Source organism: Octopus sinensis, linkage group LG6 (genome assembly GCF_006345805.1).
Source record: "Octopus sinensis linkage group LG6, ASM634580v1, whole genome shotgun sequence".
NCBI lineage: Eukaryota > Metazoa > Mollusca > Cephalopoda > Octopoda > Octopodidae > Octopus > Octopus sinensis.
The window spans coordinates 86,416,218-86,432,123 of record NC_043002.1 but is presented as its reverse complement, the minus strand read 5'-3'; the positions used below and the strand labels follow the sequence as shown (position 1 = coordinate 86,432,123).

The following is a 15,906-nucleotide window of genomic DNA, read 5'->3' as shown; positions in this document are numbered from 1 at the left end:
CTGCCTGGTCTTCTCACGTACAGAATATTTCCAAGGTCTCGGTCTCTGGTCATTTCCTCAGTGAGGCCTAAAGTTCGAAGGTCGGCTTCACCACCTCGTCCCAGGTTTTCCTGGGTCTACCTCTTCCACGGGTTCCCTCAACTGCTAGGGATTGGCACTTTCTCACACACCTATCTTCATCCATTCTCGCCACATGACCATACCAGCGCAATCGTCTCTCTTGCACACCACAACTGATGCTTCTTAGGTACAACATTTCTCTCAAGGTGCTAACGCTCTGTCGAGTATGTACACTGACATTACACATCCATCGGAGCATACTGGCTTCATTCCTCACGAGCTTACGCATGTCCTCAGCAGTCACAGCCCATGTTTCGCTGCCATGTAGCATGGCTGTTCGTACACACGCATCATACAGTCTGCCTTTTACTCTGAGCGAGAGGCCTTTAGTCACCAGCAGAGGTAAGAGCTCCCTAAACTTTGCCCAGGCTATTCTTATTCTAGCAGTTACACTTTCAGCGCACCCACCCCCACTACTGACTTGGTCACCTAGATAACGGAAGCTATCAACTACTTCTAGTTTTTCCCCCTGGAAAGTGACGGAATTTGTTTTCTGCAGATTTTCGGAGGTTAATGCTCCCGAGCATCTGCCACATACAAAAACTATGTTCCCAGTTAGCCTACCTTTGACATTGCTGCACCTCTTATGTGTCCATAGCTTACACTGGGTACATCTTATAGAGTTTCTACCTACACCTTTTCTACAGATCGAGCAGGGCCATCTTCTGAAGATATTTGTGGATTGTCTACCTTTCTACTTATTAGTACTTTGGTTTTAGCTAGGTTGACTCTAAGGCCCCTTGATTCTAAACCCTCCTTCCACACCTGGAACTTCTCCTCCAGTTCTGATAGGACTCAGCAATAAGAGCAAGGTCGTCAGCGTAGAGGAGCTCCCAGGGACAGCCTGTCTTGAATTCCTCCGTAATTGCCTGGAGTACTATGATAAATAGGAGGGGGCTGAGTACTGAACCCTGGTGGACCCCAACCTCTACTTTGAATTCTTCTGTGTACATGTTGCCAACCCTAACCTTACTTACGGCATCTCTGTACATGGCTGCACAGTCCCACAGCCATTCATCTATCCCTAGTTTCCTCATTGACCACCAGATAAGGATCGGGGGACCCTATCAAAAGCTTTCTCCATGTCAACGAAAGCTAGGTACAGGGGCTTATCTTTGGCTAGGTATTTCTCCTGCAGCTGCCTTACCGGAATATAGCATCAGTGGTACTTTTTCCTGGCACGAACCCAAACTGCATCTATCTAAAGTATATATATATATATATATGTATATATGTGTATATATCATCATCGTCGTTTAACGTCCGTTCTCCATGCTAGCATGGGTTGACGGTTTCGACCGGGGTTCTGGGAAGCCAGAAGGCTGCACCAGGCTCCAGTCTAATTTGGCAATGTTCTACAGCTGGATGCCCTTCCTAACGCCACCACTCCGTGAGTGTAGTGGGTGCTTTTTACGTGCCACCTGCACAGGTGCCAGGCGGGGCTGGCAACGGCCACGGTCAGATTGTGTATTTTATGTGCCACCGGCACGGAAGCCAGTCGAGGCGGTGCTGGCATCGGCCACGAGTCGGATAGTGCTTTTTACGTACCACCAGACCAGGGATCCTGGCGGTTCAATTCGATTTCGATTTCGCTTGCCCCAACATGTCTTCACAAGCAAAGGGGTTGGCAAGGGTGCCTGTCGTACGGTCGCATTGGAGTATTTTACGTGCCACGGCCACGAGTCGGATAGTGCTTTACGTACCACCAGACCAGGGATACTGGCTGGTTCATTCATTTCGATTTCGATTTCGCTTGCCCCAACATGTCTTCACAAGCAAAGGGGGTTGGCAAGGGTGCCTGTCGTACGGTCGCATTGGAGTATTTTACGTGCCACGGCCACGAGTCGGATAGTGCTTTACGTACCACCAGACCAGGGATCCTGGCTGGTTCAATTCGATTTCGATTTCGCTTGCCCCAACATGTCTTCACAAGCAAAGGGGGTTGGCATGGGTGCCTGTCGTACGTCGCATTGGAGTATTTTACGTGCCACGGCCCCGAGTCGGATAGTGCTTTTTACGTACCACCAGGCCAGGGATCCTGGCTGGTTCATTGGTTTCGATTTCGATTTCGATTTCGCTTGCCCCAACATGTCTTCGCAAGCATGGGGGGTTGGGATGGGTGTCTGTCGTCGGATGAGGTTCTATATCGACTTCGCTTGCCTCAACCGGTCTTTGTGTCCAAGGGAGGAAAGGCATTCATAAGTGGCTGGGCTCACTTGTCCTGCCTGGTCTTCTCACGTACAGAATATTTCCAAAGGTCTCGGTCTCTGGTCATTTCCTCAGTGAGGCCTAAAGTTCGAAGGTCGTGCTTCACCACCTCGTCCCAGGTTTTCCTGGGTCTACTCTTCCACGGGTTCCCTCAACTGCTAGGGATTGGCACTTTCTCACACACCTATCTTCATCCATTCTCGCCACATGACCATACCAGCGCAATCGTCTCTCTTGCACACACAACTGATGCTTCTTAGGTACAACTTTCTCTCAAGGTGCTAACGCTCTGTCGAGTATGTACACTGACATTACACATCCATCGGAGCATACTGGCTTCATTCCTCACGAGCTTACGCATGTCCTCAGCATCACAGGCCCATGTTTCGCTGCCATGTAGCATGGCTGTTCGTACACACGCATCATCACAGTCTGCCTTTTACTCTGAGCGAGAGGCCTTTAGTCACCAGCAGAGGTAAGAGCTCCCTAAACTTTGCCCAGGCTATTCTTATTCTAGCGTTACACTTTCAGCGCACCCACCCCCACTACTGACTTGGTCACCTAGATAACGGAAGCTATCAACTACTTCTAGTTTTTCCCCCTGGAAAGTGACGGAATTTGTTTTCTGCAGATTTTCGGAGGTTAATGCTCCCGAGCATCTGCCACATACAAAAACTATGTTCCCAGTTAGCCTACCTTTGACATTGCTGCACCTCTTATGTGTCCATAGCCTTACACTGGTACATCTTATAGAGTTTCTACCTACACCTTTTCTACAGATCGAGCAGGGCCATCTTCCTGAAGATATTTGTGGATTGTCTACCTTTCTACTTATTAGTACTTTGGTTTTAGCTAGGTTGACTCTAAGGCCCCTTGATTCTAAACCGCTTCCACACCTGGAACTTCTCCTCCAGTTCTGATAGTGACTCAGCAATAGAGCAAGTCGTCAGCGTAGAGGAGCTCCCAGGGACAGCCTGTCTTGAATTCCTCCGTAATTGCCTGGAGTACTATGATAAATAGGAGGGGGCTGAGTACTGAACCCTGGTGGACCCCAACCTCTACTTTGAATTCTTCTGTGTACATGTTGCCAACCCTAACCTTACTTACGGCATCTCTGTACATGGCTTGCACAGTCCTCACCAGCCATTCATCTATCCCTAGTTTCCTCATTGACCACCAGATAAGGGATCGGGGGACCCTATCAAAAGCTTTCTCCATGTCAACGAAAGCTAGGTACAGGGGCTTATCTTTGGCTAGGTATTTCTCCTGCAGCTGCCTTACCAGGAATATAGCATCAGTGGTACTTTTTCCTGGCACGAACCCAAACTGCATCTCATCTAAAGTATATATATATATATATATGTTATATATATATATATATATAATATATATATATATAATATATACACACATATATATCGTTTTTTAGAAAAACATAAATCTGGAGAAGAAGCACACTTTAAAAAGTAGAGCAGTCTGTATTTTTCCTGGTGAGGGCTGGGTTAAGAGTTTAACATTATGACATATCAGACCCCAAGACCTATTTAAAATATGGAGGCAAGCAGTCTCAGTAGAAAGGCAGATGTAAACAAGGGGATTACCTCCCTTTGCTAATGGCTATTAACTTCCGGCTGTACTGCCATCATTCAACTCTGAGGGTAAACAATAAGGCATTATCTCCCTCTCCCATTAGCTCTCAACTTCCGGCTGTGCAACCATCTTGCCGTTCCCAAAATCTCCTAAAATGCAAACATGGCCCGAAAGTCTTCATTCTGCAGTTAATTATAGTCCCTGGTTTGTGTGAGTCTTTTAGAATTCTTGTGCATTTGGCTATGCATAGCTTGTAGCATTTCATCCTGTTGATGTAGGGGCCTGGGTTTTCGAGAATTGTCCATGAGATTGAGTGTGGAACTCAGTCATCTTTTAGTTGCCAAACATGGCTGGCCAGCGATGTTACGTTTCTCCTATCTGGGACTCTAAAGGAAAATTGATTATGGTTGGAAAATCGTTTCTTGATTGAATTTCTTGTACAACCAATGTATTTTTGTGGACACGCGATGTATTTATTATTGTTGTTGTTGCTACCACTGCAGCTGTTCCTGCCGCTGCTCTTGCTGCTGCTAGCTACTGAACTTGAAAAAAGACAGATAAGCTGTCAAAATGTCGTTCAAACCAATAAACAATCTATTACAATCACATCACACTTTTCTTATTGTCTATTTACCTTTGTGAAGAGTTACATCAATCTTTATAAAATAATAATAATAATAATAACAATTATAATAACCATATAAAACTGGTTGCATGGTGATCTTAGACAGGTTGATTTTTAACTGGTTGGTTTTTATCATGACTTACTTGTTTCAGTCTGTTGTTTTCTTCAATTAATATTTTCAGTTTACAACTCTGAGCATAGATCTCTTCTTCTGTTGTTTTTGATTCCTGTGAATGAGAGTCTAGCAGTCTTAGATACTCTTCACGAGACTCCTTGATCTTATTACGAAGGTCATTCTGTTGAAAAAAGCATTGAGAAAGAATTCAAGATGAGAACATACAAAAGTGTTGTACTCTCTCTCTCTCTCTCTTTCTCTTTTTTATACACATAACCATATTTTGTAGAAACTTCATTTGACAGGTGACAGGTAAGGTGTGTTATTTTAGTTGATAAGAAATTTTGACTGATAGAAACTAGTAGTCTGTTTGAGCTACCTTTAGGCTAGTTAAACATTGGATCTCTTATCAATCATAGGCAATAATGATAAAGCTGATTTATTTAGCATTCTTCCTCTTTTCTAAATAGATGTTAAAATTACTCTTTTATCATCTGAAATTGACTTTTCAATATAGATTTCAACTTTGGGAACTAAAATGTCTTCAGGAATTAAATCTGGAGAATGGAGCAATTGGAGAATGAAATATTTTTTGTGCTTTGCCAAAAAGTTGCATATAAAGAGTAAGATATGAGATGTTCTTGGAGTGCAGCACACAGGGTTTGTTTGTCTATGCTTCAGACTTCCTCCTTCACAGGATATCTGTTACATGTGTCGTGACATCCACCTAAAAGATTTTATTGATTACCTGACCACACAGAACAAACTTGTGACAATTGCACACACACACACACACACTCTCTCTCTCTCACTGTGTCTCACTCCACTCTCTCTCTCACGCTTTTTTTTCTTCTTTAATGTGCATTTTTCCATACTTGCAAGTGTTAGACGGAATTATCTGAGAATGAATTTTGCAGTTGGATGTTCTTTCTGTTGTCTTCTAAGTATGAGATTTTTTTGTTTTCATACCAGAGATCTTCAGAAGTCATAATGTCAGCAAGGAATGTCAGCATGTTTTGCTCAAGTGATGACATGCATTTGCACGCAAACACACAAATATTCCCCCACTTCTCTCTCTCTCTCCCCCTTTCTTACACACAAGCACATATGCACAGATAAAACTGTGTGGGAAAGGAAAACTATGGAAGATGTGAAAAAAATATGGTGAAAGTTAATCTGAGGATTCTCAACAGCACAAAAGAGATGAGAAGAAACCACAGCAGATGGCAAAATGTTATGCCAGAAAGCTGGTGTCTTGAGTAAGTGTCTGCTGCTACTATTGCCCAAAGCTATCCAATGTCTTGTGAATGAATTTGTTAGATGGAAACTTGAGAAAGAACAATGTATGTATGTGTGTGTGTGTGTGTGTGTGTGGTGTGTGTGTGTGTGTGTGTGTGTGTGTGTGTCAATGTGTAGATTAACAGAGATATTATGTTTCATGCTTGTCACTGTTTGAATAAAGCAATGGTGATTGTTGACATTCCATGATAACATTATGATCAATTTCTCTGTGCTTTCAAATACCTGTAGAATAAAGAAATCTCCTACCAGAAAACAAGAACGAGTTGAGAATAGGAAGAGCATCTGGTCAGAAAAATCTTGCCTCAAATAACCACATCCTGAGCTAATGCTAGCAAGGAAAAATGTTAAAGCAAATGAACAAATACATGTGTGTGTATGTGTGTATACATATATAGACTGGTTGAGTAAGCTGCCACTCAAATCAATACTATCAATAAACTTTACTCTAGTAAATGTATAGAGTCCCACCATCTGCAAATATTTGGTTGTGTTTCAACAAATTAATCAACAATACCAAATTTTTATATATACATCTGTAAATATAATATGTGACAATTATTCGGTAGCCATGATAAAACTCTGAGTTTTGGATGCCAATATAACTCGGAGGTTTATCATGGCGACCAAACAATTGTCACATATTATATTTACAGATAAATTCCTCTATTTACATAATATTGAGGTCTCTTTCATTCTTTTGTTGTCTTACCATTTTTATCAATATATATATATATATATATATATATATATATATATATATATATAAAAGAGAGGGTACGTATGCCACTATATATATATGTGTAAAAAATACAAACTGGGACAAGAACACAAAATATTTTGATGACGACACAAAAAACACGGATGGGACATTCGAAGCCTTCAATCTTCAGTCAAGAACCAGATCATCCTCGCAATTTCGGCTGATTAATCTTGAGATTGCTCCAATCTGGCCAGCCCTAAAGAAAAACTAAGCTAAGCGCATTAGATTAGTCAGCCGAAATTGTGAGGATGATCCGGGTCTTGACTGAAGATTGAAGGCTTCGAATGTCCCGTCCGTGTTTTTTGTGTCGTCATCAAAATGTTTTGCATTCTTGTCCCAGTTTGCTTTTTTTATACATATATATATAAACAAGGGGGTGCTGAAAAGTTCCTGGCTTTAATGGTATCGTGAAAGGCCTGGTTGAAGGCCCAACCTTCCAAGTTCTTTTACAGGATTAGAAAAACTGAAGGATTGCTGCAGTAAGTGTATGAATCTGAGAGGGGAATATGTTGAATAAAATCATAATTAACTGATCCTCTTGTATTTTCTTTTACCCAAAGCCAGGAATCTTTCAGCATCCCCTCATATAGATACATGTTTTTTTGCTTCATTAAAAAAAATTATACTTGTAAAGTCAAATGAAAAAGGAAAAAAAAAAAAAAAGGAAAACCAAAACAGAAATGTTCATCTTGAGGTTATTTACCAATGGTGCCTCAGCTTCTGCTACAGAGTTTTCCATTTCTTTTATCTCATTTGTTAAGGCAATGTCCGTACGGCGGGTGACTGCAGGAAGATCAGAATATTATAGTGTAAGAATGTATTATGTGCAATGAAATTGATATTAAAATGTTTATATTCTATTTAGATAATTCATATCTGTGAGCATGCAACATCTGAATAAATAAATTTTTTTTTAAAAGTACAGAATATTAAAGATAAAGCCATAGAATATTGATATGGACAGTGAATATTTAGCAGAAATTGTTGAGTATAATGTATAATTTTTGAAGAAATTATGTTCATTTCCTTTTGCTTTGTGAATTAACTTATTGAATACTGTTGCTTGTGTATGAAGTGCAGTGCTTCATGGAAGTGAGACATAGTGCACTGAATGCAGAGGAGGCGTGAAGTTTGGAAAGAAAATGAAGCAAGCATACTCTGCTGAATGTGTAATGTTAGTAGGCATGAACTGCATGATACAGATGAGCTCAGAGATTAAACTGGATAAAAGAAGAATCAGATGTATATAAAGAATTAGATGTATATAAAGAATCAGATGTATATAAAGATGTATATAAAGAATCAGATGTATATAAAGATGTATATAAAGAATCTGATGTATATAAAGATGTATATAAAGAATCTGATGTATATAAATGAAGCAAGCATACTCTGCTGAATGTGTAATGTTAGTAGGCAGGAACAACATGATAGAGATGAGCTCAGAGATTAAACTGGATAAAAGAAGAATCAGATGTATATAAAGAATTAGATGTATATAAAGAATCAGATGTATATAAAGATGTATATAAATAATCAGATGTATATAAATGAAGCAAGCATACTCTGCTGAATGTGTAATGTTAGTAGGCATGAACTCAGAGATTAAACTGGATAAAAGAAGAATCAGATGTAGTGTGCAAGAACAATGATTACATTGGTATGCTTATGTGATGCATATAGAAGGTAACAAATGAATAAAGAAGTGTCAGGATATCCAAGTGGAAGAAAACTCTGGAAGAGGAAGACCAAGAAAGGCTGGGCAGAAGTGGTACAAGCTGATATCAATATGTTGAACCTCACAAATGAGATAATAAAATAATGGCAATAGATAACAAGACACTATGTTGTGAGGGATCCATCCAACTCATGTATGCATGGGAAAGAAGATGTAAAATTGAAGATGATGAATATTTATGTCATTTAATGATTCTTTTAAGGTGGTGAGCTGGCAGAATCATTAGCACATTGGGCAAGATGCTTAGCAATATTTAGTCAGTCTCTACATTCTGAGTTCAAATTCCGAGGTTGACTTTGCCTTTTATCTTTAGGGGTTGATAAAATAAGTACTAGTTGTGGGTATGTGCGTACTTTGAAAATATCTCACAGAGTGATGACCATGCCTTGCATAGTTATGGGCTGTCCTTTGGCAAGGCATGGCACCGGTTCAGCAAACCCTGCTATGGATATGGTGAAGTCATGAGACAGATTGTGAAGAGGTAGCAGAAGAGCTCAACTGAGCCAACAGTACTTCTTTCATTGATGCTGAGCAGAGGAATTCTAGAAGATTAAATGATCAAGATCACCAAGCTCTATCAAGAGAGAAACTGCAATGCATCCATGGTTGTGTAATCAGCTAATGAAAGAATTACCATGAATCAAGCTCCCAATTCAAATTCAAGATGATGGAATTGGCTGGCAACAGTGTCATGGGAATCTGCAAAAGCAGCAGGAAAAATGATTCTTTTATCTCTTCCCCATTCTCTCTTTTTCTCTCAGCATCTCCTTATGATAATATCGTTTATCGTTTATCATTTATCTTTTACTTGTTTCAGTCATTAGACAACTGCCATGCTGGAGCACTACCTCGAAGGGTTTAGTCAAACAAACTGACTTCAATACTTCCCTTTTTTTAAAGTCTGGTACTTATTCTATTGGTCACTTTTTGTTGAATCACTAAGTTATGAAGACGTAAATAAACCAACACCAGTTGTGATATGGTGGTTGGAGACAAACACACACACACACACACACACACACACCACACACACACACACACACACACACACACACACACACACAAACTGTAAAACGTTAGGAATTATGAGAAGTGAATTTATTTATTTAACCACTTGTCATCCTTAGGATTACAACCATTTTACACCCTTCATCATGTAACAATAATTTCAGTTTATAATAAATTACATTTAAATGTTGGCAATAATATGCATATGACACATTACACAATACAAATCTATATTCTATATTTACAAATCAGCACAGATAAAGAAAGCTAGCTCATCAAATCACTGCCTTACATATATATATATATATATATATATATATATATATAAATATAAAATATTAGAAAAAAACCACCTTTTATCAATTGAAAGTGAATAATTAAATTACACCATCTAGAAAACTACATATAATAGAAAAGTTAAAATTAAAATAACAATTAAAAAGTAAAGATTAAGTAAATTACAAGAATAATGTAATGTATATAATAGGTATTTCTAAATTGAATTCTTTTTCCTTGTAAGTTTGGATTTTATTCCCTCAATTCTAAAAGTTCGGTGGGTGGTAAAGTAAAATTTTTTTTTGCTGAACCCTAATTATATAAAGTAATGTTTTAAATATACCGTAAATGGTCTTTTTACATACTGAACACTGCTTGGTAAAATTATTAATTACTAATTAATCAATTTTACCCTTATTATTATTGACTATATATATATATGATGGGCTTCTTTCAGATTCTGTCTATTGCTACCAAATGCACTTACCAAGCTTTGGTTGGCCCAGCTATTGTAGAAGATATTTCCCCAAGGACTGAACTTAAAACCAGTAACAGCAAACGTTCAGAATATAATGCATAAGTATTGATATGAAGCTGTCTTTGATGTTCTTTTTCTTTTCTCTACAGAGAAATCAACAAGCAGCCATCACCAACATCAGTGATGACTTCATCAATCAAGTTGATGATTTTACATGCCTCAGTTCTGAGACAGCCTCATTTGAAAATGATGTAAAATCTTACACAGCCAAAGCAGGGTGGGTCCTAAAGACAACTGGATGTTGTCTGGAAATCAACCCTGTCAGACAACATTAAGAAGAAATTTTTTTCTATGCAATGGTAGAGTCAATCCTTTTATATGGAGCAAAAACCCGGATGCTTACCAAAAACTGGAATCCAAACTAGATGAAACTAATACCTAAATATTAAGAGCAGTCTTAAACATATCTTGGAGAACATACTTTGGAGAACACCAAGAAACAATTGTATGGAGATCTCCTGCCTGTTTCCAGCACTTGCACTTTGCAGGACATTGCTGGTCTGCTAAACAAGTGCTAGCAAGTGACCTACAGCTATGGATGCCAAAGCATGGCTGTACTCAAGCAGGTTGTCTGAGTACAACATATGCAGATTATGTAGATCAACTCACCAGAGATACTGGATGCCTCCCTGAAGACTTCTCTCAACTAATACAGGATTGAGATGGGTGGTGTGTGCAGATTAAAAATGTCCAAGCAAGCTTGACCAGATGATGATGACAGAGAAACACCACTTTACTATTGCAGTAAAATATTCTATACATCTTGACACTAAAAAGTGGACACTATACTTGACACTAGGAAGTAGATATTGTTATCATCAATTTTCCTTTTATATTGCTGTGAGTGAAAAGTTTACTCATTTCTAGTATTCTGCAAGAACATATTTGGCCATAGGGAAATGTTATGTTGCTTGAAACAGGTGAAAGTTGGTGACAGAAAGGGCATCCAGCTGTAGAAAAATCTGTCCCAATAAACTCTGCCTGACCTATGCAAGTATGGAAAAATGGACATTAAAATGACAATGATGATGATATAAATACATTATGTATGCATTCATGTGTTTACATATGTATGAATGTACATACATAGGTACACATGCACATACATACATACATACATACATACATACACATGCAGATACAGACATACACATATAAACACACACATGCACACATACACACACACATACATACATACATACATACAACATACATACATACATACATACATACATACATACATACACATGCAGATACCGACATACACATGCACATACATATTTACAAATATGTAGTCCAGTAGTTTAAAAACTTGCTCAGTGATAAATTTATTTTGTTTTTATATAAAGATCAACAATATTTACCAATAAATGTATCTTTACTCTCATTAAAGATGTCAGTCTGCTGTTGAAAATGCTTCTCCATTTCTTCAAATGCTGGAGTCCTCTTTTCTATAACTGCATTCTTTTCCTTAACAGTTTCTTCTAACTTTGAGATAGCTTGCTGTAAGTAATGTAGAAGGATTACAGAAGAAGAATAAAAATAAGAAAAGATAATTTGAAATGGGGCTCAAATTAGATGTCACGTGTGGAATAAGCTGTTGTTTAACACAAGGTCAACCCTGACTCAGCAGACTGATGACTAAAAGATTTCCAGTCTCAGCCATCCTGTCACTTGTATTCTTTTTTTCAGACATATCTCATCCTAGATGAGAGATATATTATCCAATGTCTCCTTTTTATCCAAAGATGGTATAATGTAATTTGAGGAGGATCTGGTCACTATTTCTAGATAGTTGAGTGGTCACTTAGAAACCCTTTCTTTGGCTTATGTATGGAATATGTATTTCTACAAGATCTGAATTAAATTAAAAGTATGCATGAGGAAAGTGAAGAAGATGAAGATGAAAAGCAAGAATTCCAGTTGAGCTGGTTGTTTGACTGTTTGGTATAATGCTTGAATTAGGAGATTGAAACTGGAAGCTGTGTGATGGGAGAAGATATACACTCAGAACCAAATAAAATTCACGAGTGTTTGTAAGGTTTACAAAAAGTTTAGTTGCCATGAGGAGTGAAAAATTCTGACATTCTGAACAAAGATTGAAGATCTCTTATCTTAGTTCAAATCCTGCCATGGACTGTTTAAGAAGTAGACTAAATCTGTCACTTGGTTTAATACCACCACCTAGCCATTGAGTAGTTTTAGCAGAGTACACACTGTTGCAAGCATTCAGGCAAGGCCTCTAATTGGAGAATACCTTCTTATATTTCCTGCCCAGCAGTCTCAGAAACTTTGAAAAGAGTCATGGATACTGACTTTCTTCTCTGACTAAGAGGTGAAAAAATCTTATTTAAGGACATTACCTCTACCTCTAGATAGTGATGTTACTACACAAGCAGGCATCATCCTAGACCATATCTGTTCATCCTAGACCATATCTTGACCTTTAATGCAGTTGAACACCCAATCACAGCCAGTCAAGATTCACTGTATGGGTTGTGGAGGCACATGGCCTAGTGGTTAGAGCAGCAGACTCGCGGTCGAGGGATCATGGGTTTGACTCTCAGACCGGGTGATGTGTGTGTTTATGAGTGAAACACCTAAGCTCCACGTGGCTCTGACAGAAGGAAATGGCGAACTTCTGCTGAATCTCTTGCCACAACTTTCTCTCACTCTTTTCTCCTGCATCTTGCAGCTCATCTGCGATGGACCGGCGTCCCATCCAGGTGGGGAACCTATACGCCAAGGAAACCAGGAAAGCGGCCCTTATGAGCCAGGCATGGCTCGAGAAGGAACAAACTGTATGGATTGTACTATTCAGCCTTTTGATTACTGAATACAAAACACGGCTCATGAGACCTCTGCTTGGATGATTTTCCTGAACAACCATCTAACCATTGTACACCAATCCATCACAATGTTACCCATTCACAACAACATGAAAATGAAATGTTTTGCTCAAGAACGCAATGCACAACCAGTCTGGGAACTGAAACCATAATCACACAATTGTGAGTATAACACCATAACCACTAGGCTGTGCACCTTCACCATTACTACCTCTACATAGTGCTACGACTACATAGACAGTCATTATTATAGGCCACATCTTCCCTTCCAAAAAAATTTACCTGACTGGTTATCACAAAGTGGCTGTGTGGTAAGTAGATTGCTAACCAACCACATGGTTTCGGGTTCAGTCCCACTGCGTGGCATCTTTGGCAAGTGTCTTCTGCTATAGCCCCGGGCCGACCAATGCCTTGTGAGTGGATTTGGTAGACGGAAACTGAAAGAAGCCTGTCGTATATATATGTATATATATATGTATGTATGTGTGTGTTTGTGTGTCTGTGTTTGTCCCCCTAGCATTGCTTGACAACTGATGCTGGTGTGTTTACGTCCCCGTCATTTAGCGGTTCAGCAAAAGAGACCGATAGAATAAGAACTGTGCTTACAAAGAATAAGTCCCGGGGTCGATTTGCTCGACCAAAGGCGGTGCTCCAGCATGGCCGCAGTCAAATGACTGAAACAAGTAAAAAGAGTAAAAAAAAAGAGAATGTACACTCAGATCTCTGGCCCATGGACATGCTGTCTCCATATTCTACATTCTCTTCAGCTACTTCAGTGACCTCTGGTCTTTGGCATTAACTAACTTCATACCACATTCACTCAGGCTCTTCTAGCTATTTGTTGATCTTCCTCTCATTACTTATATTAGCATTAACATTCAAGAATTCCTTTCATTGCTATATTTTTCCTTGCATCCATTGACAAGTAAAGTATTCAAGAGAAACAACAACTATGCTTATGTCATAAGTCGGATCTTTTCGGTTTGAACGGCAGTTTTTAACATAATTTCTAGGTAACTAAAACACTTTTAAACTTCGTATACTGGTAGAATGTGTTTATAAAACATCTTTTCTCTTGGCTTTATTGAGAAAATTCTATAGTTTGTAAGATATTTGTTGTTTTTTTTTCTTCAATTTCTGCAATTTCAACCAATCACTGACGTTTATTGAGGTAAAAAACATTCTGTGTCGTATGAATATGTCCCTCGTTTAAGAAACAGATTGGGTTTATTTACATTTGTGAAGAAAAAAAGATACCCTTCCCCCCACCCCTAACCCTAACCCTAAAACAGATTGAAATGCAATAGATCGATACTAGAGTCATAATTATGGGTGACAATTCCATATGACACCGCCAGAAAAAACTGCCGTTCAAACCGAAAAGATCCCATAAGTCTTACAAAAGACTTATGCAAAAACCAGGAGTGCAGCCCCTTTCTTTACACAACATTTAAAAAAAAAAAAACTCACTTGTGTTTCTTTAATCTTTTCTTTTTTCTGATCAATTAAAGCAGCGAATTTGGTTTTGTCAGATTCTATCTCCTTTTCCAAAGAACATATTTTATTGTCAAGTTCCTGGATGACATTTTTGAGACTCTCAGCCTAATTTCAAGAAAATTATATATTGAATATTGATTTCATTTAACAAGACAAGGATCAATTTTTCAAGAAAAACAATATATTTAGTTGTATTCATCTTGGTGTCATCATCATTATTTAACATTCACTTTGCCATGCTTGCAAAAGTCAGATGGAATTTATTGAGACAGATTTTCTATGGCCAACTCTCACCATATTTCCTTATGGCCCAATAGGTTTTCTCATGAAGACTGAAAATGAACAACATTGCTTGTATGACAGTGATGTTCATTTACAACCATCACTTAATGTTGCATATTATATGTACACATATAATATATATATATATATATTTTATATATACATATACATTATATATATTATTAGATAACAAGTTGTATGATATACAATTGTAGTGTTCAATAAACATTCTTGTATCTTCCATATCTTTGATTCTCACCTGTTCGTCCTTTTCAGTACATTGTTCCTTCATATCAGCAATTTTTTTTTTCATTTCTCCTGCATATTCCCTTTGATGGGCTTTAGTAATATCAATTTCAGTATATATGTCTTTTTTCTCTTGTTGTATATCCTCTCTAAAGTCAAAAATAAAATAAGAAAATAATCATCACATTGGTTTATACAGATTTACAAGGCACTGATCTTCTACTCATCTCTATCTTCCAAAGCATGCGACAATTCATTTTGGTGACATCCATTGTCATCTGTTAAGTGATCAACAAGTGTCTTCATGAGGTAGCCAATGCAATTTTAAGAGAGGAAATTAAGAAAAATAGATAAATAGATATTATGGAAAAAATAATGTTTCTATTCATTCTTAATATGTTCTGGAAGATTCAAATGTGAACATCTGGTTACTGTTGTTTTTCACCACTGGAGAGTGCCTTCTTCCATTAAGCAATGTGTGTCGATAACAAATGTGATTCACTGGTTCACTGATGTGAGGGGACTTCAAGACACAACACTGTTTCATTAGTGTATATCTCCTCAGCTGAAGCTGTAAGGTGTTTTTCAGTGGCAAAAAACAACAGCAATAAGATATCCATGTTCAAATCTGAGAGAATGAATTAAGAGTGAATAGATACATTATTATTTGGATTGTTAGAGTTTTACATGCATCCCAAGAATTATCATCTATTTGGCAGATAGCTGCATACATCAGTAGGTAGTTTGTTTGC

General features: G+C 38.3%; 1 protein-coding gene across 2 annotated transcripts in view; it reads right to left on the bottom strand.

Annotated features, from left to right (window-relative positions):
* The window catches only part of LOC115213287 (uveal autoantigen with coiled-coil domains and ankyrin repeats-like), a 135,265-nt gene that overhangs the window by 18,647 nt on the left and 100,712 nt on the right, over window positions 1-15,906 (bottom strand). For both annotated transcript variants that reach the window (XR_004999754.1, XM_036504124.1), the window contains exons 16-20: window positions 15,168-15,303; window positions 14,600-14,731; window positions 11,645-11,783; window positions 7,424-7,503; window positions 4,687-4,839 (exon numbers count right to left, since the gene is read on the bottom strand). Coding sequence is in view for 1 of the 2 variants with exons in the window: in XM_036504124.1 (XP_036360017.1) it covers window positions 4,687-4,839; window positions 7,424-7,503; window positions 11,645-11,783; window positions 14,600-14,731; window positions 15,168-15,303 (640 nt within the window). In the remaining variant the exon portion in view is untranslated. The remainder of the gene's footprint in view (window positions 1-4,686; window positions 4,840-7,423; window positions 7,504-11,644; window positions 11,784-14,599; window positions 14,732-15,167; window positions 15,304-15,906) is intronic.